General features: G+C 37.3%; 1 protein-coding gene across 4 annotated transcripts in view; it reads right to left on the reverse strand.

The window, feature by feature from the left end:
* The window catches only part of AFF1 (ALF transcription elongation factor 1), a 216,813-nt gene that overhangs the window by 44,403 nt on the left and 146,454 nt on the right, over positions 1 to 25,956 (reverse strand). For 2 of the 4 annotated variants that reach the window (XM_058295846.2, XM_058295855.2), the window contains 4 exons: positions 12,651 to 12,695; positions 7,914 to 8,000; positions 6,777 to 6,813; positions 1,443 to 1,488 (listed from right to left, as the gene is read on the reverse strand). In XM_058295846.2, coding sequence (XP_058151829.1) covers positions 1,443 to 1,488; positions 6,777 to 6,813; positions 7,914 to 8,000; positions 12,651 to 12,695 — 215 coding nt within the window. The remainder of the gene's footprint in view (positions 1 to 1,442; positions 1,489 to 6,776; positions 6,814 to 7,913; positions 8,001 to 12,650; positions 12,696 to 25,956) is intronic. The other 2 variants (XM_058295849.2, XM_058295859.2) reach the window with 1 other exon arrangement.

Consider the following 25,956-nt stretch of genomic DNA (forward strand, 5'->3'; position numbering starts at 1 on the left):
AGAAGTGGTTTTTAGGGAATGTGAGGCGGCCTTTTTTTCCTTCAGACAAGGACCAATTGAGAGAGATCATCATCTTACAACTACGCAGGAAGCTGCCGAAAAACTCATCGACCACTCTACAGTGGTTCGGCATTTGAAGAAACTAGAAAGGTGAAAAAATTCATAAGTGGGTGCCCCATGAGCTGACTAGAAATTTTAAAAATCTTCATTTTGAAGTGTTGTCTTCTCTTATTCTATACAACAGTGAACCATTTCTGAATCCGATTATGACATGCAACAAAAAGAGGATTTTAAATGACAGCTGGTGGCAACCAGCTCAGTGGTTGGGCCAAGCAGCAGCTCCAAAGCACTTCCCAAAGGTAAACATGCATGAAAAAAAGGTCGTGGTCACTGCTTGGTGGTCTGCTGCCAGTCTGATCCACTACAGCTTTCTGAATCTGGGTGAAACCATTACATCTGAGAAGTATGCTCAGCAAATTGATAAAATGCACTGAAAACTGCAATGGTTTGGTAAACAGAAAAGGGTTCAATTCTTTTCCATGACAATGCCTGACCTCACGTTGCATAAACAACCCTCCAAAAGTTGAACGATTTACAGGACGAAGTTTTGCCTCATCCACCACATTCACCTGACCTCTCATCAACTGACTACCATTTCTTGACGAATCTCGACACCTTTTTGCAGGGAAAACACTTCTACAACCAGCAGATGCAGAAAATGCTTTCCAATATGAGTATGCCAAATCCTAAAGCATGGATTTTTAATCTACAGGAATAAACAAACTTATTTCTCATTGTCAAAAATGTGTTGATTGTAATGGTTCCTATTTTATTAATGAAGATGTGTTGGAGCCTACTTATAAGGATTTAAAATTCATGGTCCGAAACCACAATTCCTTTTGCACCAACCTAATAGTTACATGAAATTGAAAGAAATATTAGTTTAATACCAGCAAGAAAAGACAAATTGGGTTAAAATGCTGATTTCAAAATCTTTAATACGTAATCTAACATGTTCCCCAAACCCAAAATATAACTGGACTGACTCAGCCCTAATAAAGAGCAGATGCAGACGGGCAACAGCAAATTCTATTAGAGAAACTAGGCCAAAAAAAGTGGTAGATAATCTTAAATTGCACACATACCCCAGAATATATTTCCAAAATCTAAAGCTATGTAAGACTGGAATTGATAGAGTTAAAGCCTTCTATTTTCCAAAACTAATACGGAAATAACAGCTCGATTTCTTTTTTTTTTTTTTTTGGGGGGGGGGGGGGGAGCTGTCCTATGGTGCCTAATATTTCAACAAGAACTTAATCCAAATGTCTATCATTTCTTGAAATTTATGACTGTACTTTTAAAAACAAATAAATAACAGTAATGGACTTAGGGAATTACAATGTTTTATTATAAACTTTTAATAAGCAAAGCATTTTACTTACGATGTTCCCTGCTGAGGATGGGTTTTTGAAGATGTATCATATTGTTCTGTGGGATGGGAAAGGGAAAAATTATCAGATCAGCACAATGCCCTGTATTTATGAGATAGCTAGTTATAAGCTCCCTTCTTTGCTGCTCAGTCCCCATACCTTTTTCACCTAAATGGTATATTTAAATTCTGTTGATCACACTGCTACACACTGCACTTGGTATAATTCCACTAATACCATTATAAAATAAAATTTATGTCACTTCTAGAGAGAAGGCATGCTTAGATTCACAAAACTCTTAATGGACCAAAATTGTTTCGTAAAGCATTGCTTAAAACTTGCCATATCACTTTGCTAGTAACTTTCCCATGTAACTGAGACTTTCCTGATGTCAGCTGATGGAGAGTCATATAGAAATACTATGATGGGACTACTCTCACCCCTACCTGGTATGACTTTACACATCACTGATCTGCCATCACTCCCTTTTTACAGCCTCAGTACTTGGCAGGCTATGCTCTCTCTTCCTTCTGCCCCTTCATTATTCATGTCTCGCCCATTCATTTATTCAAAAGCCTGATAGATACCAACATGTTCAAGGCATTTGACCCTGTCCTCAGTGAACTCAAAGTTGAAGAGGAACACAAATGTCTTTAGCTAGGGTTGTAGTGAATAGTAGACAAATTGATCGCATAAATTAACTGTCCCAGGATTCTAGAGAACTGTCACTCTATTGGTAATGACAAAAGGCAGCAAATTAGAGAAAAATCAAAAAGCTGGGTCACAAAGGATGGGTGAGGTTCTGGTAGAATGACTACTGAAAGGAGAGAGAGCAGGGTGAAGAAGGTTTTCAGGCAGAAGAGAGTGAGCAGAGATATGAAAATGGGAGGAGTTGAACTGCCACACATTTGAAACAGGTAAAAGTGGGATGCAGAATCTGGGCTTTGAAAGCAAGGATGAGAACTTATGACTTTATTTGTTGGACAATGAGATGCTAGATCTAAACCAGGACATGACCATGAAGGTTAATCTGGTAGTACTACCTGGTATAAAATGGAAAGGAGAAGAAAAGGAAATGTTAAGTGTGGATCCAACAAACCAGTTGAGAGGCTGCTGTATTTGTCTAGGTCTGAGATAATGAGGACTTGAAACTACTCCAAGTGGAATGGAAATATAGGGGTGAGCAATATTGCTCACAATGTCTTGTACAGACCTTTGCATATTTGCAATTAATCATTTTATCCTCATGGTGGCAGCAGCTCTTATATGACATTTTTATTGCCCTTCCTACTAAGCTAGAAAGCTAGAGCCAGGATACAAATTAAAGAGGCTAAAGTCACTTTTCCAGCTATTCACAGGGATTCCCACACAGTCATCTGGACTGGGCTCTAAGCTCTAAAAGGTTCTGGTTATACTTAAGCAGCCATGTTTTTGCAAACTTGGGCACAAAAACTAGGGCATACAAATATAATCCCTGTATTCCCCCCTCTCTAAAGAATCCAAAACCTATATAGCAATACTATAAGATCACCAAGAAAGAAATTAGAATTAACTTGCTGGGCACACTTTGAGAAGTACATTATACTCTATTCTTCACTATATCCACACATATCCCACCCCCTTCTCACCCAACATACAACTAAACTTCTCTTCTTTAGACTACAAAGGCTGCATTCTCACAAAAACAAACAAGGTTCTCCAAAATACCAAGAAACTAAGTGGCAGCAGTAGACAAGACCATGGGATAAGAGGCTGGTAAGCCAAGACCTATGGGAGATGCATCAACATCTGACAGCTTCTCATCAGAGCAATGAAGAATCAGCCCAAACTATTCCATGGAAAAGAAAGTTTTTATCAGTTTCACCTTAAATTATATTTGGCCAAAAGGGAAAATTAAACAGTTTAATGGAGTAAAGGTTCTTCCTAGACCAGGAGTTAGCAATTATGCAAGCAATGAGTAACCCAAATGAGAGAGAGATAAAGCTGCATGATTGGCAGTGCTAGCAAGTAGAAGGAGGGGAAGCAAGAGGTAAGGGTGGCACACAGCAATCCTATTCACATCTGAGTTGGTGCTCCATCTTCAGACCTGTGCCACTTAACTATTTATCTGTCCTTACACTGGCTGCAAAAATGCTGGGGGGAAAAAAGATTTCCCTAAGCACACATTAATTTCAACTAACTTTATCTTGCTGCTTATACAACATGGTGGCAATAGTGTCAGGTTTATATCTCTGCATTTGGGGAAAATTTAGGCATGAGTTCATTGCTAGATTTTATTCATATCTCTAGAGTAATCTTCTTTTTCTAAAGGTCCAATATTTACATTTTAGGCTTTGTGAGCTATACATTGTAGCACAGTAGTAAATGAAGGTGTGTAACTGTGTTCCAATAAATGTTATTTGAAAAAACTAGGAAACAAAAGCCCATTAAAGGAGAATATTAAAGCATTAGAAACCATCACAAGGAGGGCCAGACCTGGGACACACCTGACAAAGACTATTTAAAAATCGCCCTAAATATGCTCAAAAGGCTAAAGGAAAACATGGACAAAGAACTAAAAGGCATCAGGAAAACTAGATAAAGAATATCAACAGCAAAAACGAAAATATGAAAAGTAACCATACAGAACTGAAAACCACAGAAAAAAAAAATTAAAAATTCCATAGAGGATCAATGGCAGAAGAAAGAATCGGTGAACTGGAAGGTAAGACAAATGAAATCATCCTTTCTGAGCAGCAGAAAGAATAAAGAGAAGTGAACACAGTCTGAGGAACCCGTGCGCCACCATCAAGTGTACCAACATACTCAATGTGGAGTGAGAAGGAGAGAGAGAGAGAGAAGGAGCAGAGAGAATATTCAAAGAAATAATGGCAGAAAACTTTCCACATTTAATGAGAGACATGAATACACACATCCAAGATGCAGAATTAATTCAAACAGGATAAACCCAAACAAATTCAACAGCGAATAGACCCACACTGTGGCATACTATAATCAAACTATCAAATGCCAAAGATATATAGAGAAAATGTGTCATTTGCAAGGGAATCGCAATAAGATTAAGGGCTGATTTCTCAAAGTCATGGAGGCAAAAGGCAGTGGATGACATCTATTATATAGTGCTGGGGTGGGGGTAGACTAACTAAAAATTCTATATCCACGAAAAACATCTTTCAAAATGAGGGAAAGATTACAAAAGTTTAAGGAGGGAGTTTATCTCCACTGGACCAGCCCTACGAAAAACGGTAAAGCTGGTTCTACAAATTGAAAGGAAAGGACAATATACAATAGAAGTCACATAAAGAACTAAAGATCTTCAGTAAAGGTAATGACATAGGTAAATATGAATGTCAGTACTATTACAATTTTGGTTTGTAACTCCACATTTATTTCCTACAAGATCTAAAAGGTAAATGCATAAAATCTAATGAGAATGCAGTGGTTTGGAACTTATAATTCATAAACATGTAATCTGAGGGGAGTGGATGTAGCTCAGTGGTTGAGCGACTGCTTGCCATTCACGTACAAGGTCCTGGGTCCAATCCCCAGTTCCTCCTTAAAAAAAAAGTAATCTGTGACAAAAACTACATAAAGGTGGGAGGACAGAAAAGTACAGGGCCATAGTTTGTATATACTACTGAAGTGAAATTGGTATCAAAGCAAACAAGATAATTGTAGATTTAGGATGTTAACTTTAAGCCCCATGGTAACTACAAAGAAAATATCAGAGAATATGTGAATTCATAAGAAAAAAAAAAGAGAACACAGGTCAGTAGGGGAAGTAGGGAGGCAGGGAGAATGGATGAAGGGTCTCTGTTAGGGGACATGGGAAAGTCTTAGTAATGGAAGGTGGTGAGGGTACCACAACCTTGTGAATGTGATTAAACTTACTGAAATATTCTTGGAAGTAGTTAAGAAAAGTTTATACTATACACACGTTCCCAAAATTAAAAAAAAAAAAAAAAAAGGAGAAGAAGGAAGAGTAACTGAAAACACAATGACAATTAAAACACAATCATGGACAGAATCTAATAAGGGAGAAGAAAAGAATCAAAAGGACATTACTGGGATATATGAAAAAGTTGGAAAAAACACTGTAAGCTTTATACCAATGTTAAATTTCTTGAACTGGATGACTGCATTTAAGACAGTTACAATAGCACCTTTTTTCACAGGAAATGTACAGGCAGTATTATGTATTCAAGGAGCATGACAGACACAACTATACTCAGGTATTCAGAAAACGGATAGATAGCTAGATGGACGGAGAGATACAATGACATGGCAAACATGGCACAAAATGTTAAAACTGGTTGATCTAGATAAGGTGGCGTTCTCTGTATGGGATCTGAATTATAACTTCTGTAAATTTGAAAGTACTTCAAAATTGAAAATTAAAAACAAAACAAAATTTTATTTGCAAAAACTAGCTGCAGGGCAAATTTGGTTCTCAGGCCCATCCTTGCTCAAGAGGAGATCATTCTGTTTCTTGTTTTTCTATTCTTTTCTCCTCTCCTTACAACATCCTTGCAATCAAACAATAAAAGAGAAGAAACAAAACTATAAAGGAAGAAACAGAATGAAGTGGGGGGTCACTTATATGGAATACCTATGAATTCCCCTCTCCCAACATACATATACATACAAACCATTTTGTTCTCCCCATGCTTGGAAGGCTAACGCTTCATAACTTCAGTACTTACTACATTTTCTGCTGCATGTCATCTTCACCTGTGCAAGTGTCTTACCAGAGTTTCAAGAACTAAGTGATAGCAACTATCCTAGTTATTTTTATTACGTTTGAAACAGTGCCTTGCATATAGTTAGGATGCAAAAATATATATATTAACTTGAGTGGTTACTGTTGAAGAGAAAAAGTGGTTCCAGTTGGCATGTTTCTGTTTCCCCTAGAGGGATTAAGTATTTACAGTCCACAAAACCAGAAAGGAATTACATGAGAAATACATATAGCAGGGCTAGAGAAACTGAGGCAGTATTGCATATAAATATTCCTTAGTTTTATTTAAGAAAATACAAGAATTCACAAAATAATTACTATTACTATAATTATTGATTTATGATGCTTTCAGAGTCATATTCCAAGATATTTGCTATTTCTGAGGTTACATCAAACTAAATTTGTTAGGCACTTTACTAAAACATTTTCATTATCTGTGCAACAATCTGAAATTCCACCTAAAGAATAGGTTGGTTTGTTCTCCCTTCCCATTTTTTCAATATAGGAAACCCTCATCTGTTGGGACTTTTATTAATAGTTTTATAGTAAAACAGTAAAAACTATCCTTTGTTCTCCAATGCAGTAATCAGTTTCATATATTTACTTACTCTGGTTTTGGATTGCAGAACTGATGTGCTGAGAATCCTAGAAAGAAAGAAAAAAACAAACTTATTTATTGAAACTCAAGTTTCTAAAACTGAAGGGCCAAAACTGGATAGCTTTGAGGATTGAAAAGATAAATTTTTCAAATATATAGAAAAATGTAAATAATTGTGCAGGGAATACCTATAGTCACCACCATGTAAATTCTATGCTAACATTTTACTAAATGAAAATGTTTCATTTCTCTATTCATCAATCTCATATTTTGGGAATGCATTTCAACACAGGGTGCATTCATTGATAAGTCTAGCATTTACATAAAATAGTTTTTATTGTTTCTGTTCTTTGCCAGAGTTCATTTTTCCTTGGTATTAAGCAAAAATATTTTTATAAATTTTAATGCTTTATTTTAAAATCAGTAATAATGAATCACCTTTTTATTTTTAAAGCTATCATCAGAAAATAAATAAAATTTCTGGTTTGTGACAAATTAGGGTTTGGGTGAACATAACTTCTTTTCAAAAGAATATAAGGAAAAGGAATAACAATATGCATGCATATCACACTGAACAGAACACAAACCTGAAGATATTTCTATATTGTGATGGTTAACCAAAAATACTAATCCAAAAAGGAAAATGGCAGTGCATTCATACATTGTTCATAAATACTGTAACAGAAACATGCAAATCAGCAGTTGATTCACTAGTTACTAAAACCAGCATTAGTGTTGGTGATTGTGTTAAACTTTAAGAAGGTGTAGGAACTGAAATACGGGACATGCGTATGTATGGCTATGTATACATCTAAATTCTGGACTAGAAATCAGACAACATACTTCACTTAATTTCGCTGTATCTCAGTTTTTCCATCCCTAAGGTAGGGTACTTAAGTGAGGTAATTTACTAGGAGGTTCTAAGTGTTTTTATAAGCTATAAAGCCCTATACAAAAGTAAGATGTCACTGATAACATAATCTGGTGAGTATTTTAAAGTATTACGAAGTACTTTAGAAGTATATTAATTGCAATTTTAACCTTATCTCCAAAGATTTCAACAAGACAATACTAATCTGGCTCACAGCAACATCTGAGACTTTCCACAAACATGAATGCAGTGTCGGCTCTAATTTTACGTGATTACCTTTGTGGGAAAAGGAAATTTGGATGGCTCAGCTGTACTAGGCGTATGTATTGCTGTCAGAGGAGGAGGCCATGAATGGGTCATTTCCTGGAAAGACATTTGAAAGGAAAGAAAAAGTAAATTATAAATAAATCATTTAGTGTAAAATAAGGTAAATTTTTAAACAATGTAGAGCGGACTGATGGTAAATGAAAAGTGAAATGTTAAAAGTTATTTCATTCACACTCTTCTAAAGCTTCCTAGTTAATGGGCTACATTCAAAAGCTGAAGATCTCCAAATCACATAACTGGAAAAAAAATTCATTTTGAGGAAGAAAAACAAGAGCTTGGAACACGAATTGTTTTTTAAAATATGATTATAAAAAATAAATTTTAACAGGTGTTACCAGAGTTTATGTAATTGTGAAAACTGCCAACAAGACAGGCTGTACTGGAAAAGCAGTCTATTCAATGCTTTCTTTCTCCTTTGCCTTCTTTATTGCATTTCCTGGAATTATTTAAGTTCAAAGGAAGAAGAACTTTCCTGTTTGACTTACGTAAACAAGTAATTCAGGTCACTTGTTCCACTTGGAAGAGTTTTAATGGATTTGACCCTTCCCTGATACACAACATTAGCACATAAGTACTTTCTGGAAAGAAGGGGCCTTTAAAAACTCCCTTCTGTTTCCATTAACAGAAGTTTAATTTTTACTATTTTCTTGGTTGGAGGAAAGATTTCTAAGATTTACAAATTAATATTGTTATCTTGATGTGAATTCTTTTTTCCTAAGCATAATCATTAACTTTATTTTGCTTTGCTAAAACACTGCTAGAAAACAAATGTCAGATAATGGGTAAATAATCGCAAATACTCTTCTACACATCCTTTTTAAAAGGGCTAAAATGGCCCTAGAGATGATTAATTCTAACCCCTTTATTTCACAACTGAAAAAACTGATGTACAAAATGACTGGATCAAAGCCTCTTCAGGAGGGCAATGGCCAAGCAGAGGAATAGCATAGAGGTCCTTTTGTCTTCCCAAGCTAAGCGAAAGAAGTCTAACCCACGTGTCAGACCTGCCTGGCAAGTGGGCTTAAAGATGGACCAGCAGCTCTCTAACAGTACACCCCATACCATGCTGGATTACCTCACTTGTGTAACACTTTATGTATTATAACACTTCATTCTTTCCAAAGTGCTCTCCAACCTCTCAATTACCACAGAAATGCCATCTGATCCTCTCCACTAGCAAATACTTCCAACTTAGAACCTTCCTGCACCTCTTCCTTTGCCCTTCCCATTGCCACTCCCTGGGCTGCTCCCCAGGAGAGAGAAAAAGTGATTTGGCACAGTGACAACCATAGTAACTGATGCTGGTTTTGTTGAATAATTTTTGTGAAAGATAAAATCATGCCCATGTCTACTGACTAGCCATCTTCTTTGCTCAGTACTGAAGAGGAATTTTGCATGAAAATATAAATGGAAAGAGGAACACCTCTGGAGCTAGAGACTCAGAATGGAATCCTAACTCCAACCTTTATCAGCCATGGCAGCCTAAAATTGTCTATGCTCTCTGAGCCTCGGTTCTCAGTAAGCTTGGGGTCTAACATCATCACCTATTATTTTTAAAGGATTGTAAAAGTAATTTATACAGAGTGCTTAGTGGTGAATGGTGGATAGTAGGCACTTAGTAAATAAAAACAATTTTTAATTAAAAGTCTAGTTTTAAAGAAATTTCAACATTCAATCAAATAGAGATGTTTTATTTGACTCTAAGGTATATAACCATTATAAAGTTACAGTGTAAAAACATGTAACAATTAACTGAGAAGGTGTTTGAAAGCATCACCCTTAGGTTTTCCAAGAATTTCTTTAAAGCCTCCATGTTATCTGTGAATTTTAGTTACCAGTTATACCAAAACATTTATTTGTACTTCTCATACCTAAGGCTGTCCCAACTACTAAATTAGGGACTTGGGAAGTACATAAACTCTTTCAGGCCCTAAATGGTTCCCTGGTAGTCTGAAAGAATTTATATACCTCCGTAATTGCCTACCTTACTGGAGAATTTGGTCCTTAGGAGAACTAGGGCCATTGCAAGGGAAAGGATGCTGACCTGAATCACAAGTCTTTGATTTCACTCACCACCTAACAATGACTCCTCAGAACATGAATGTGGGCAAGTCCCTTGACACCTGCCTTGGTCCTGGCCTTGGAGTCCCCACAGGGTCTAGCTTCCTATCTGCTTACCTCTCTACCTCTTCCTCCTTGTCTCCACCTTGCTCATTTTGCTCTAGACACACTGCCTAGCACTTACTGTTCCCATCTTGAAGCTTTCACACTGACTCTTCCCTCTGCCTAGTCCTCCGTTCACCTGCCTGCTATATTATTAAAGTACCTCTCAATATCTAACATTATATTATACTTTTATCTTCTTCCCCACTACAAGCTCCATGAGAGCAAAGACACTGTCTGATTCACTACTGCATGCCCAGCATCTAGAAAAGTATCTGGGGGCTTCATAGATATTTGTTAAGTAAATGAACGAATGAACGGTGTTACCACTGATTGTACCAGTATAACTAATACTACATTAATTCCCAAGAAACTGTAGAGGCCATGCCACTGGAACCAGAAAACCTGAGTTGCTTCCATACACTCACTGAGGACTTGAAGAACTCCTGGTTCCTAGCAGTGTCTGTGTACTATCTTATTATCCCATCGACCTGTAGCAGCTACAAGCCACCACTTCCCCTTCATTAAAACATTTCTACCCTTAATGTTTCCCCCCAGAGACCCAAACATTATCTGTTATGATTGATTTACTGTATTAGGGGAGTATTTATTCCCTCCATCAGCTTTAAAAAAAATTTGTGTTTGGATTCCTGGCAATCTTCATTAATTGCTGGTACAAGCTAAGAACAGGAACCACCATGTGGATCAGCATCAGACAGTCTGAGAACTAGGAATCATCACCTTCATTTTACTGAAAGGAAACTGAGGGCTAGGGAGACCACTTGACTTAACTGAGGTCACAGAGAGATGAGAAGTCTCTGGTATACAAAGGCCTATGCCCTCTTCAGTCCCAAACACATTTTCTTTCCCTATTTATGATTTCCAAATGAAAATACACATCTTTTGCTCTGCATTAACCATTTACTTTTCAAGAATATCCAGGAAAGCAAGAACCCACTGAAGTGATGTTGAGTTGGAAGGAAGGGAGGATGGATGAGTTTATCAAACTAAAACTGTTTGTTGGATGAGCTAACACTGTCACCCTAAATAAATGATGCAATATGCCATCTATTGACACACATCAAAACCTAAGAGAAACATTTGACAAATGCAGAAGACAACAAATCTATTTTGCTGCATTTACTTCTAAATAAGTATAGAACAAATCACACACAATCAGAGAAAATGCTAAGGCCATATTTTATAACTAAGTCATTTATCATTAACAACCCAAAGAATTTCAAAAAAGAAGAGGGAAAGGATGAAACAAAAGTAGGATCAAGATTAACTTGTTCATTATCAATCTTACTAGCTGGTTGACAGTAACTTCTCACTTTTTAGCAGTTCAAAGTATGTTTCCTTACAGATTTCTTCTTTCTCCAGAAAATCCTAATTATAGAAGAGAGGACAAAAGACTACAAAATAAAAATGACAGAATTGTTTTCCAAACACTGTTTATATACTACTTTGCTCAAAATTATCACAGGTGAGAGAGACCCAATATAGTCACCCATGTACTAATTACTGCTTCAGTTACCACCATCACTTAATACTTTATATTGAAAAATTAAGGAAAAATACTGGGCAAACATGTTTTGAGGAAAATAAGAGCAGTAAAATTTCAAATTAATAGACACATGTGTCATATATTTCTCCCACTTCCAAAAAACAAACCAATAAAAGGTAGAAATCATACAGAAAAAAGACACAGCACAACCATCAGTAAATTGACATGGAAAAAAAAACTAAAAGCCACAGAGGGACCCTGAGTTATTACAATAATTGTATTTGAGCATTAAATGTAACTCTAGATTCCCCAGAAATTAAAGCCAAAAGGGAAATGGGAGGGCTTATGTACTTTTTCTCTGATAGAAAAAAAGCATGCTGGCTTATGAAGATAATTTTTTTCCTGAAACCAAATTCTAGAAGCAACCTGTCATCCTTGCACAAGAAAAACTAAACAAATGGGTAATGTACTCAATGATATATGTAGAAGAAGCACAAATGTTCATGATGGCCTCAATAAACTAGAGTTTTTTTAAAAAATCCTTCAAAGTAGGTCTAAAGATGTCCATTAACTTTCTATTTTTCCTCTTCCGTCCTTTAAGAATTCATGGTCTTATTAAAGAAGAGGTCATACTAGGCAACACTTACAAAACACCAAGAGATAAAAACCAAGCACTATTTAATCCCTTGGTGCCTCCTGTATTTCATCAATCATGGAATTTCTTCTCTTGAAAGTGAGCAACTCTCCTGGATTTTTATGAACAACCAGAAAAACCTGAGATGCCATAAAAACACTAGTTTTTGCCTTGTAGTTCATAGTCTTTAATTAAATCCGTCAGAGAATTCATTAATGCCTAAGACTCCCTTAGTTAACTGTTCTGGCTTATTTTGTTTTTGAAGTTATGAGAGTTTAAAGGGACCTGGGAATGACAACTTTTCATTAAAGTCAAAGTAAATGGATATGTGCCTGCCTACTTAAACAGTTCTTCAAATGAGAAACAGAAACGATGGACTCACCTTCAAAATTTCTTCAACACAATGGACTTCATTGGAGTAGGTCTGCTGGAAGTGAAAGGCAAGAAAGAAATGATTGGTAAACAAACAAAACACAACTAGAGTGATAGTGGGCTGGTAATCATAGAGCAATAATACCTTCACAGATAACAGCCTCATCTCAGGGCTCGAACTTTACATTTGGATGAAAGAAGACCAAAGAATTAAGGTGGATTACTTGTGGAGGACAAAGGGCAATGTCAGAGACGATGATAGACTATAACCCACAGGTCTAAAGTTTCCAAGTAATAATATGCATAATAAAGAAAATTAGGATATTAGTAGACCTCTGGGAATAACAGATATAGCAAAAATTGAAGTAGAAAGAGATTTTTAAAAAGTGTCACCTTATAATGACATCTGATCAATAAGTGAAGTTTAAATGAATACACAAAGATGGCCATCATCTGAATGCTCTGGTGGGCTCCACAGGAAGGCATACAACGTTCAATTAAAGATGGATTTTTTTTTCATACTCTAGCCTGCCAAAATTCCTTTTAAAGTTTGAAATGTCTAACCCTTCTTCAAATCAACATTTTCACCTCATTATGTGAACACACACATGCACACAAAGACTTTTCCCAAAGAAAGATCCTAAAGAGAGACATCAACTAGTGTCTTGGGGGAAAGATGTACTCTTTGCACCATTGGTGTATCCCCAGCTCAACAAATGATGACCGCTGTTGCTAGTATGACCATCACAGACAATGCCTAGACAATGTCATTTTACAGTCCTTTTTTTTTCCCCAAGTGCAAAGAAAACAGAAAAGTTTAAATCTTAAAAACAAACCCACAAAAACACTTTTACTTAACATGGAACCAAATATAGCACCTTTTGCTTCACTCTGTGCCAATTCATGAGCCAAGAGCCCTGAGCCATAGTACAGTAAGTACTATACAACACACACCCTTCCCATGACTGCCACTGCTGTGTATAAACCTTGCTCTTTCCAGTCAAACACAATATCCTCGCATTTTGGAATTAAGAGTGTAGTTTAAAACAGCATTGGTGGTTACCTCAAAATCTGGAGTTTATTAACCCATTTCCTTCATTCCAGTTTATACTAGGGAAGAATGAAAAGGAAAGAAAGGAGCATACATTCACACTGTCCTGTAAATCAGTCTTGCAACAAGTCCAAAATCCAACGCAATTTGACCTGCCTGGGTCAATTTTTACAGCATATAAATTTGATGGAAAAAATTAAATTTTTGCAATTTTCATTGTTGAGGCAGGGTCAAGAAATGAAGACATATAATCAAAGAGAATCAAGGATAGCCACACTTAAATCTGCTCTACCCATAGGACAGGACTTCAGACATCATGCACGGTAACAACTAGAACTCCTTACAACTTCTTGCTTTACAAAACCATTAACATGCCTAAAACTGGACCAAATATTAGTGCTCAATTTTTGCATAAACATCAGATACAGAAATTAATGTTATTTTTGACCTGAGGGTAAAATGCAATTGAATTCTCTGTTTTCAATTTTTAACATGCATCATTAGAAAAAATAACAACTAGAAGTTGAAGGTGAATCAACAGAACAGAGCATATGATTGTACTGACTCTGGTCAAATAGTCCCTTCAGTCTATCTATTAATAGGATAAGAATAAGAATCCAATAAAAATACCTAGCAATCAAAGAAAATAGTGAAGCACATTGGAAAGCAGACCAAAAAGATTTGCCTGCTGCTCCTAAAAGAATGAGGTCAAGCTGACTGAGATGATGAATGCACAAGTATGTGACTGTGTCAAATACCACTGACTGTACACTTTGGAATAACTGTATGCTTTGCCAGTATGTATCAATAAAATTGATTTATTTGAAATAAAAAGAATGAGGTCAGAAAGCTGTATCTTTAGGACACTGAAAGACTTATTTCTGATCTTCTTAATTACTCAAGATGTTTTATGTTACTAAAAGATTCTTTTTTTTTTTTTTTCCTAAAAAGTTTTATTACATGGGATGAACAAAGACTGAAGAAATTTTTCAAGAGCTCATTTTAGGTTAACGGTAGTTATCTGACCCAGATAGTACTACCATTTTCCCCATTCGAAATTCTCAATAAAGTTTTAGATTCAAGCATTAACTGGTTAATTTACTTGGAATTTTCACATAAAGTTTACTGTGGGGGTGGGATGTTCCAAAGGGGTGAAGGTTAAGTATAGGGAATCCCATTCCTAATATATAAATCATATTTAAGGATCTCTATGCAACATTGTTTCTAATGACAAAAAAACTGGAAATGATCAAATGCCCAAGAATAGAGTTCTAGCTAAATATTTTTACAGTGAAACCACATTGTTATATAGACTTAAAAATAATAATGTAAACATATGTGCTCAGAGAGATGAAGTTATATTTTTAACTTTTCCTTTAAAAATAATGTCCTACTTACAGAAAAGTTGCAACAGCAGTAAAAAAATTCCTGTAAACCCTTCACCGAGATTCCCCAAATGCTAACATTTTACCACATATGCGTTTTATCTTGCTCTCCGACCATGTGCCACTTATACTTTTCTGAACCATATGAAAGTTAGAGTTAATGGTCCTTTACCTCTAAATACTTCTGTGTGTACCAAGATACATTTTTAAACTATTTTTATTTAAAAGAGGAGAGGTGACACGTCAATCCGTTAGTGTAGGAACACATCTTAAGTTGAATTTACCTGAGAATCTTATCACCATTCTGCCCCCCACCCCAACTAGAGACTCTTCAGTTAAGTGTAGGTATTTCAGATGGGCATGTACATACAGACATGTAAGGAAATACTACTTTTTGAAATAAATTTACAAATAAGCATTTCCAAGGCTGCCACTATAAAAAGAATCTCCAAAAATAAAAAGAAACCCTTCCTTAAAATTCACTTTCTCCACTGGGTCTCCAGCTGCAGACTGCCACTCCAACTCAAAGAAGCCATGATATTCCTTGAGCACCGGGGCAAAAGAACAATCAGGCCTGGCCAGGCCTCTCTCAAGCATAGATGAGAAAAGGCTACAACATTCAGGTGAGACTTTCTCAAAGAACAAAAAAGAGATAAAAAAACAAAATAAGCAATGACAGTTGCATGAATCAAGATTGTTTGTAGGCTCTTCCCTATCTAGCTTTTCCTCATAGGGGTAGGCAATGACACAAATATCACTGTTGTCTCCCACCCTTACTATCTAGGTTCCAAGAGATGAGCTTCTTCCTGCCTACCTGTGGCTACCTCACAGATTTGCTTCCCTTCTTTTAAAGCAGACCTCTCCGCAAAAACCTCACTTCACTGGTGTATGTCTTAACACAGAAGTCATCATTATATCAATTAAGTTTTTTAAAAGAATGATAGCAAACTCCTTCTTGAATGCATACTGTACTTGGTACTACATTGAAGTCTTCATATACTATTATTTCCTCAATTTAAGATATCATCAATCACAAGATAGAGGGAAAAAAATCTACTGTCCAAAATATAGGCAATCAACTATAAGATACTATCCTATTATAGAAATTTAACAATAAAATGTCTCTGAGAGAGTTCTGTATAATGGCTCTATTTAATTCTCATATCAACTTTTATGGTATTATCCCAGTTTTACTGAGGAGACTAGATCTTACAAAAATTAAGCTATATGTATGAGGTCACACAAAGGTTCTTAAATAGCTAAGCTGGGCTTTATAATACTATTTAATATTGTCTTTCCAAAAACCTCAACATTCATATAGAGATACATACACTAGCATTTTTAAGAATTTGCCAAAGAGCTGCCAATGCAAAATACTACCAGAAATGGATTGGCTTTTAAAAGGGGTATTTATTTGGGGTAAAAGCTTACAGTTGCAAGATGGTGAAATGTCCAAATCAAGGCACCATCAGAGATGCTTTCTCACCCAAGTCTGCTACTGCTGATTCTGGTGCCCTGTCTGTCATGTGATGATCAGCCATATGGCAGGGCTCATCTTCTCAGCTCCTTGGGGTCCTCCTTCCATGCCCCTATACTCTACTGGTACTCTGGGACCTCTCTCAGCCTCTCAGGGCTTCCCTGCTTTCCTGCAGTCCTCATTCTCACATGGCAGAACCAATATAATATGGCAGCTTCCTTTCTGTCTCTCCGTTTCTCCATTTATATAAGACCCAGCAAGGGGGTAGGGACACAACCTCAGTCATGCCTCAGCCTCACTGATTTAGTCCAATGAAAAGCAATCTAATTGAGTGGTCTAAGTGAATCTAGTACAATCAAAGGATAACACACACACAGGAATAGATTTAAGAACATAATCTTTTGGGAGGATTCACTAAATTCAAACTGTTATATTCCATCCTCTGAATCCCAAAAAGACATGTTCTTTCTATTTGCAAAATTCAGTCATTCCATCACAATATTTCAAAAAGGTTTAAATCATCTCAGTAACAATGCTAAGTAAAAAAATCTCAAAAAAATCTGTTAGAGGGAAGCGGATTTGGCTTAATGGACAGAGAGTCCGCCTACCACATAGGAGGTCCATGGTTCAAACCCTGGGCATCCTTGACCCGTGTGGAACTGGCCCACGCGCAGTGCTGATGTGCGCAAGAAGTGCCATGCTATGCAGGGGTGTCCCCGCGTAGGGGAGCCCCACGCGCAAGGAGCGTGCCCCATAAGGAGAGCCGCCCAGTGCAAAAAAAAAAAGTGCAGCCTGCCCAGGAATGGCACCACACACAGAGAGCTGACACAGCAAGGTGACACAACAAAAAGACACAGATTTCTGGTATTGCTGACATGAATCCAAGCAGACAAAGAAGAACACACAGCAAATGGAGAGAGCAGACAACTGGTGGTGGTGGTGGGGGGGGGATAAATAAAAATAAATAAATCTTTTAAAAAATCAGTTATAGATAGCATGCAGTTTGACTTCCGGACAATGTTCCCCTCTGGCTGTAGACCTATAAACTTTGTTAAGTTATCTGCTTCCAAGACACAAAGGACACATATTGGATAGCTATTTGCATTACTATAGTGAGAAATTGAAAAGAAAATAGATGTCAGTGGTCCCCAAAAGTTCTGAAAACCTGCAGGGCATACTCCACTAGATTTCGAAGTCTGAAAGTCATTCTTAGAACAAAGTCTTCTTTTCCTCAGGCCTCAAGAAGGCCCACTCCTTCCAGGGTCTTGCCCAAAGGCCATCTTACTGGTCCCACCCTTATCAAAAATCTGTGTAGTGTGGGGGCTGAAGACCTCACCTCCAAGAACATTGGAGTGAAGCCACACTTTCCCCAAACTCTGGAGGACAGTTTCAACACCCTTAGTACAGTGGTGTGGTGGCAACACTCTCCCTATCTCTGGCTCACAGGCCCAAAGTCCTCAAGAACAGTGAACCTAACTTCCTCTAATCCTCATTTCTGTAGCCTGGAGCAGCCAAACTCTCCCTGAAATCTCTGGTAAATTTCTAAGCTTGTCTTGTCCTTTCCAAATTCTGCCTTCCATCTAACATCAGGAGTCAATTTTACCAAGTTCTCAGCCACTCTAAAACCAAGATCACCTTTCTTACAGTTTCCAATAATGCATTCATCATTTCTAAGGCCTTATCAGATCTTTAGCATCCATATTTTTACCAACAGTCTCTCTTCAAAGCAATCTTTTTTTTTTTTTTTTTAATTTTTTTATTTTTTATTGACTTTGTAATAATATTACATTAAAAATATATATGTGAGGTCCCATTCAACCCCACCCCCCCACCCCCCCTCTCCCCCCCCCAACAACACTCGTTCCCATCATCATGACACATCCATTGGATTTGGTAAGTACATCTTTGGGCACCTCTGCACCTCATATACATTGGTTCACATCATGGCCCATACTCTCCTCTATTCCATCAAGTAGGCCCTGTGAGGATTTACAATGTCCGGTGATTACCTCTGAAGCACCATCCAGGGCAGCTCCATGTCCCGAAGACGCCTCCACCTCTCATCTCTTCCTGCCTTTCCCCATACCCTTTGTCCATTATGTCCACTTTTCCCAATCCAATGCCACCTCTTCTATGTGGACACTGGATTGGTTGTGTCCATTGCACCTTTATGTCAAGAGGAGGCTCAGATTCCACCTGGATGCTGGATGCAATCCTCCCATTTTCAGTTGTAATCACTCTAGGCTCCATGGTGTGGTGGTTGTCCTTCTTCACCTCCATCTTAGCTGAGTGTGGTAAGTCCAATAAATCAGATTGTAGGTGCAAAGCAATCTTTTAAGTATCTCATGATTCCTCCAAAAAATACCCCTGACCCATTTATTAAACTGTTCCAACATTTTTGATTATTGCAAGCAACATGACCCTACTCTCTTGGTATACCAATTTCTGTCTTAGTTTGCCAAAGGGCGGCCACTGCAAAATACCAGAACTAAGTTGGCTTTTATAAAGAGAATTTATTTGGGGTAAAAGCTTACAGTTCTGAGGCTGTGAAACAGCCATCAAGGCACCATCAGAGATGGCTGATCCTGGTGCCCTGTCATGGGGTGATCAGGTATTTGGCAGGGCTCATCTCCTCAGCTGTGGGTTGCTCTATGGGCCCAACTAATGTGGGCTATGGGTGGGAGGCTGTTCATCCCTTCGTAGATATCCATCCCTTTGTAGATATCCATCCCTTTGTAGATATCCTAAGCTGTCTGTGTCCTGACTCGTGGGTGTGGGAAGGTAAGAGGCTGCAGTCCTGCCCTTGGTGACCATGGCAACGACTCCAGTCCTGGGAGGTAATTTAGCAATGCAAACTCTATATACATACCAGTCAGTCCAGGGAAACTCTGATGGTGGTGATGCCAAAACTCAAGGAAACTTGGACTTGGCTTCAAATGGGAAATATAATACAGCTTGTGCATAAATTCAAAATCATCTAATTCTGTATCCAAATGTGCCTACTCTCTAGAAATCCAGTTAAGTGATATGGCCTTTGAATGTTAAGAAAAGATGTAAGACTAAATGTGTATTCAAAGTTGCATCTAGACTGAATGTGGGCAAGATGCTAATTCAAAACCTACCTGGTACTCAAGCAAACAACTAACAAAGAAAGTAGTTTTCTTTGATAAAAGCACCATTTGACTCCCCACCCTGTATAAAAGGAACTTGAAAATCTTGCTCCAGGTTTAGATTTGAAACAGAAAGCTTCCGAGTCCGGCCGGGAAAATAATTTTTCCTTCTCAAAATCATTCTTGAGTCCTGGCCTTTCCATCTGCAGATAACTGAACTTCTCTCAACTTCTATACCACAACTGCTTGGGGGCCTCTTTCCTTGCCTATGCTCTGCTGGTTCCAGACTCCAGGACCTCTCTCAACCTCTCAGGGTTTCTCTGCTTTCCTGCAGTCCTCTCTCTCACATGGCAGGATCAATATAATATGGCAGCTTCCTTTCTGTATCGCCATTTTATATAAGATAGAGGGCAGGGACTCACTGTGGTTGTCCAATCAAAAGCAATCTAATCAAGTAATCTAAAGTGAACCTAAGGCAATCAAATCATACCACACCCACAGAAATTGATTAGTTTAAGAGCATAATTATTTTGGATTCACCCAATTCAAACTGTCACTGTATGTGATTCCAGTTATCCTTTGTATAACCAAAAACATTTTTTGAAAAGAAGAGCTCAGTTATATTTTTCTACAGAGAAGCATTTTGTTATCTAACTTTAACTGCCTCCCTCATACTACTATGGGTAGTATGCTCTGGAGGTAGCAGAAAAGCCAGCAAAGATGGCCTTGTTGTAGAGATGTCGTGTGTATGCGGTATCAAAGGCCAGGACACGAGAACTCTAAGGAAGTTGATTTATTTCAACCAGCTGGACTCAGCAGACTCCTGTCCTAAAAAAAAACAAGCCCCAAATAGAATTTTGGGTTCCCTTTTATACATAAGAGATTTAAGGGTTGGGAGTTAAATGGTGCCTTTTTGAAAGAAAGACTTTCCTTGTTAGTTGTTTGTCTGAGTACTAGATAGGTTTTGAATTAAAGTACCCCCCACATTTCAGGTGAGCTTGAATTACCATATCCCCCACATTTCAGGTAAGTTTGAATTAGCATATCCTCCACATTTCAGGTGAGCTTGAATTAAAATCCCCCCCCCCCCACATTCCATCTGGATGCAACTTTGAATATACATTCTGTCTCACATCCTTTCTGAACATTCAAAGACTGTAGGGCCTATATTACTTATTTGGATTTCTAGAGACTAGGTACACTTGGAAACAATTTTTAATTTATGCATAGGTTATATTAGCCTCAGTCTGATTTCTCACTCCTCTTGGAATGATATTGTATAATCATATGGATACGCATTGATACCGAAATAAAATGTTAGTAAATGTCCTCTAAGTATGACATAGTTTGCTTTAATAAGCAAAAAAGAGAATGGAAAAAATAAACCCTGCCACTGAGACTTGGAGCCTCTCACAAAATTGTGTTTTAAGTCTCTCAAGTTTCAAAAGAGCAGCATTGTTTTAACAGTGCTATTCTTAAAAAGGCTTAGTTATCACTAATCAGGAAAAGCGGGGAGAACAAAGGCAGCACAGTGAAGCAGGAAGCCAAGAGATCTTGGATCCTAATTCTGGTTCTGTCATCTTGGATATGAGTTAACCTCTTTGTGACTATTTCCTCCTTGTGATAAAGGCTAATATAACCAATGCTAATCACTTCAGAAGGTTGGTATGAAGGTCAAATGTGGAATTACGAAGCTCTAAAAACTTTCAAAAGGCAGTAAATATGAAATACATGATGTCAATATTATCAAGGCATTCTTTAATCATGTGTACCTTTTTAAAAGAAATCTCAACAGGTTCTTAATCATTTCAATTTTTAGAAGATTAAAATAAATGCCCATATTATTTTTCTTCAAGGTTATGTTACCTTTTGGATTATTTTTCAGTCTTTAATATCTACTTGCTGTTGTTCATCTGTCCCCAACTAGCTAGATAAGTCAACTTTTCTCCAGATAACTCTTAAGCAGATTAAAAGACATCTTCTGGAAAACATTCCCCCAGTTCCCTCTCCCCAAACTGTCCAGGTATTCCTGCCTGGGCTTTCATAGCTGCCTATACTTTCCTGTCAAAATACCTCCCAGTTTATCATTTTGGCTCCTTCTAGATTCCAAGTTCCATGAAAGCAGGAGCCAGTTCTACCTTGCTGGAGTACCCACCACACAGTCTACCAAACAAAGGCAACCATTAAGCATTTGCCAGGATACTCTCATTCACAGAACTTTGGGGGGGGGTGGAACGACAGAAAAAGTATGGAAGCAAGTTTCTAACTTTTATTTTGTTAGGGCTTACTAAATGCTGTAGGCTGTTTTGAAGTGTCATAAGTCCATACTTTATTGACAAACTACATTGAAAAATACCAGGGACAAAAAGGAATTTGTTTTGCATTGTTTTCTCCTTAATAACATAAAAACTACTCTGATATATTCTTTTTCATTGACAACACTGTGCCTCAGATAGTGTGGGGAATTAGGCACTCAAATACTGTGGGTTAGTGGGAGGGTGAAGTGGTACAGACTTTAAAGACATTAATTTGTCAATAGCCACCAAATTTTAAAGACATGCTCTGACCCAGCAATTTGACCTCTAGGACCTGAAACCTCCTTTTTTCACTTAAGCCTAGTAGGGAAAACACAAGAAATTGTAAACAATGTAACCATCCATCTATAGGTAACTGGCTTTTTAAAAAAAAATTGTGGTACATGCCCCCACAAAGTAATAATACACAGCTATGAGAAAGATTGAGGAAGCTCTTTTAGGTACTGATTCGGGGTGATCTCCAAGATATATTGTTAAGGGGTGGGAAAGTACATTAAAGCCAGTATCTGGGAAGCGGACTTGGCCCAATGGATTGGGCTTCCGCCTAGGACACGGGAGGTCCGCAGTTCAAACCCCGAGCCTCCTTGACCCGTGTGGAGCTGGTCCATGTGCAGTGCTGATGCATGCAGGGAGTGCCCTGCCATGCAGGGGTGTCCCCCGCGTAGGGGAGCCCCACGTGCAAGGAGTGTGCCCCGTAAGGAGAACCGCCCAGTGCGAAAGAAAGTGCAGCCTGCCCAAGAATGGTGCCGCACACACGGAGAGCTGACGCAACAAAAAGAAACACAGATTCCCTGTGCCGCTGATAAGGACAGAAGCGGTTACAGAACACAGTGAATGGACACAAAGAGCAGACAACTGGGGGGCGGGGGGCAGCGGGAGGAGAAATAATTTTTTTTTAAATCTTAAAAAAAAAAACCACAAAACCCAGTATCTGTATAAATGTAAAGGATCCAGTAAGAAGAGAACACATATTCCAAGTTGCTTAGTATACATAAAATGCTACTGGGAACAATACACAAGAAATCTGTAACATCAGTTACTTCTTTATAGAGAGGGGAACTAGGTGCTACAGAATGGGGTAGAAGGATTTTCACTGCATATCCATTTTCACCTTTTAAATTCAGATCTTGAAATGTATTAGCTTTTTAGAAATAAAAACTGGACTGAAATTTAAAACAGGGATAAAAACTTTTTCTCAAAAGCAGAGCTAAATGTATACAGCCATATTGTGTTTACTTTCTATTAGTCTTTTTTTACGTACCTTTCCTTCTTCCAAATACAAACCTATCTTAATCTGTCCCCAATTTATTACTCTTTGCCCTGGACTCACATTGATTTACAGTCATTTTCCCTAATAGGCTGTGAGGTGTTACCTGGAGAGCCCCTGGCTTTGCTTATCTCTGACTGCCAAAGCCTGACTCAGTGTTTGCTCATTAATTCACTTGTTTTCCAAACTAAACTATAAAGTCCACGAAAAAGATGCGATTTTTAATTTTTTGTTTCCTTTTTCCTTTTTGTTCTTTAGCTGTCACACTTAAGTGCTGTACTTCGTAAAATACAGAACCTCATAGTATTACTGGTAGAAGAAATAAGATAATAACATGTTAATAATAAATGTTAAAGCTAGTGCCATGCAAATAAATGCAAGCTATTATCATAAGAGGCCATAATCACCATTTCCCAGTGAAACATTACAGAAGTCTAAAAGGCCTGACTGAACAACGTTTTGACATGAAAATAATTTTATTCTGTGAATACACAGTAAATTACCTAAATAGCTAAACCTGTTCCAGGAAAACACCCATACTGCCTGGGTGTGACTACTTCAGCTGGAAAAGTTATAAAGCGGTATTATTTCTTCGGAAGCATTATGCCCTTTGGGCAACTATCTAAACACCTACCTCCACACCCAAAATTTTAGGATAAGAGTTTTTAAAATCCTTGGACAGATGGGGGTTTGCCACACGTAAAACCCCCCAATAAAGGAAAAAACCTTTTCGTGCTAGAGATTATTAATAATGAAGTAGGGATAATGGGCTAGAAAACAGGGAATAAGTCACCCTGGGCAGTTTTTCTTCAAGATAAAGTAATAGGATTTTTATTTAAGATGCAAATCCAACTTTAACTGTTAAATTCTCCCTTTAAAAACTCAAATACCTTTCATCTCTCCCCAAATATTTTCAAATAAGGGGAAGGTTTTGGGTAGGTTCTTAAAGGTGATATGGTCCACTATGTGGCAAAGAATCATTCACATGGAAGTCTCTTCTTACATGCATTTTTAACCTCAAAGTATTTTCCAAATAAATTTTAAGAGGAGGGAAAAAATTAATAAGACATTATTTAAAATAATGAGGAATCTGTGGGTCACCTCTAATTATGTCACAACAAAAACCTATTGTGTGTGTGTGTGGGGGGGGGAACTATTGTGAAAAGACCATGCAATTTGAGTCATATGGGAAATCCAGAAAACATTCTAAAAATTCTGTTGTGATCTCTATTAAAAAAGGTTTCATAATTAAAAGGTGTCTTAAGATCAAGTTCTTAAGATCTGGTTTAAATAAATACAAATGAATATACATATATATAATTGTAAACACTCCCTTGATACAGATAAATAAAGGAATATGAAGGGAGTAATAAAGCACTGATTTCATTTATTATATTACAACTATACTTCCTGAGATTTTTAAAAATTGAGTATGAAAATTTTAATATGTTTGCAAGTCTTCTGTAGAATCATTAAAGTTTCTATTTACACATATTATTTAGTGCTGATGTATTATATGCAAAATTGTTTTCTGTGGAATTATCTATCATAATATATCAACTATGTTCTTATTGCAAAAGTTAAAACAAGGAGGGGGGTATACCTGAGGTAACTATTCACTTAGAAACAAAGTATCTGGATGAAAAACCAAAGTAAAAAACTTACCACTATTTGACAGTAAATATGTCTAATCTCATGTATTTGCCAACTTTCTATCTTTTGACTATGAACATTAGCCATTCATCAAGTAAAGGCATCAGAAATTCCCAATGGTTGAACACAGTAGTTTTGAAGAGAAAACACATAAGGTCCCAAGGAGCCCACTGTAGGCAAAGTGGCCATGAGTGATTTAGTAAAATTGGTTTAAAAAGCACTGCCTTAAAACAAAACGAAACAAAAAACTAGTACCACAAACAAGCAAACAAGTCTAGACAAGGTTCTATTCCATCGAGGATAAACAGACAAGTTCGTTCAAACAGCCCCAACTATATAATTCATCTTCACTTCCACAACCAGTTCTACTCACTCAAACAACCTTTGGAGTTTTATTTAGAGGGAGTTAAATTTTTATTTTTGAGAACGTCAATTTGCAAACCACTGGTAATCTTTCAATTAAAATATATGGCTGCAGAGAAGACAAAAAACTATAGTGTGACTGTGTTCTGTCACCATGCTTGTTCCACCCTCATCCTACCCTTAACAGACCGACACACACACACATTCTCTCTCTCTCACACACACACAGACAAATCATATTAACTGATGGTTCTGCATCTAAAACACCACCACTAAATAACTTTGTCAAACATGACAGGTTTTAAAGGTACAAAAATCTGTATTACTGCTGCTTCTTTGTGTGACTGTGTCTATCAAATTTAAATGGCAAACAACGTTCAGGGACCATGTCTAATTCTAGATTTCACAGGGTGCCCGGACATTTTTTTTTTTTTTTTTTTAATAGCTGAGCATAAGCTAAGACTACAGAAGTACCAAAAAAAACACACAACTTTCCATCAATTTCTGGATGAGGTTGAAAGAAACTGAAGTCATAAGAATAAGATAAACCACTTAATCCATGCTTTGTCTGAGAGGACATAAAGATTTTTATCCTGGGTTTATTCCAGCAGTAATCTCAACAGTCTCTTCTGGGTTAGGTGTTGGTTTCCTGTCTCCTGGCATCAGTGATTTTTAAAACAAAAAACAGAATCCAG

This window comes from Dasypus novemcinctus, chromosome 1, assembly GCF_030445035.2.
Source record: "Dasypus novemcinctus isolate mDasNov1 chromosome 1, mDasNov1.1.hap2, whole genome shotgun sequence".
Taxonomy (NCBI): domain Eukaryota; kingdom Metazoa; phylum Chordata; class Mammalia; order Cingulata; family Dasypodidae; genus Dasypus; species Dasypus novemcinctus.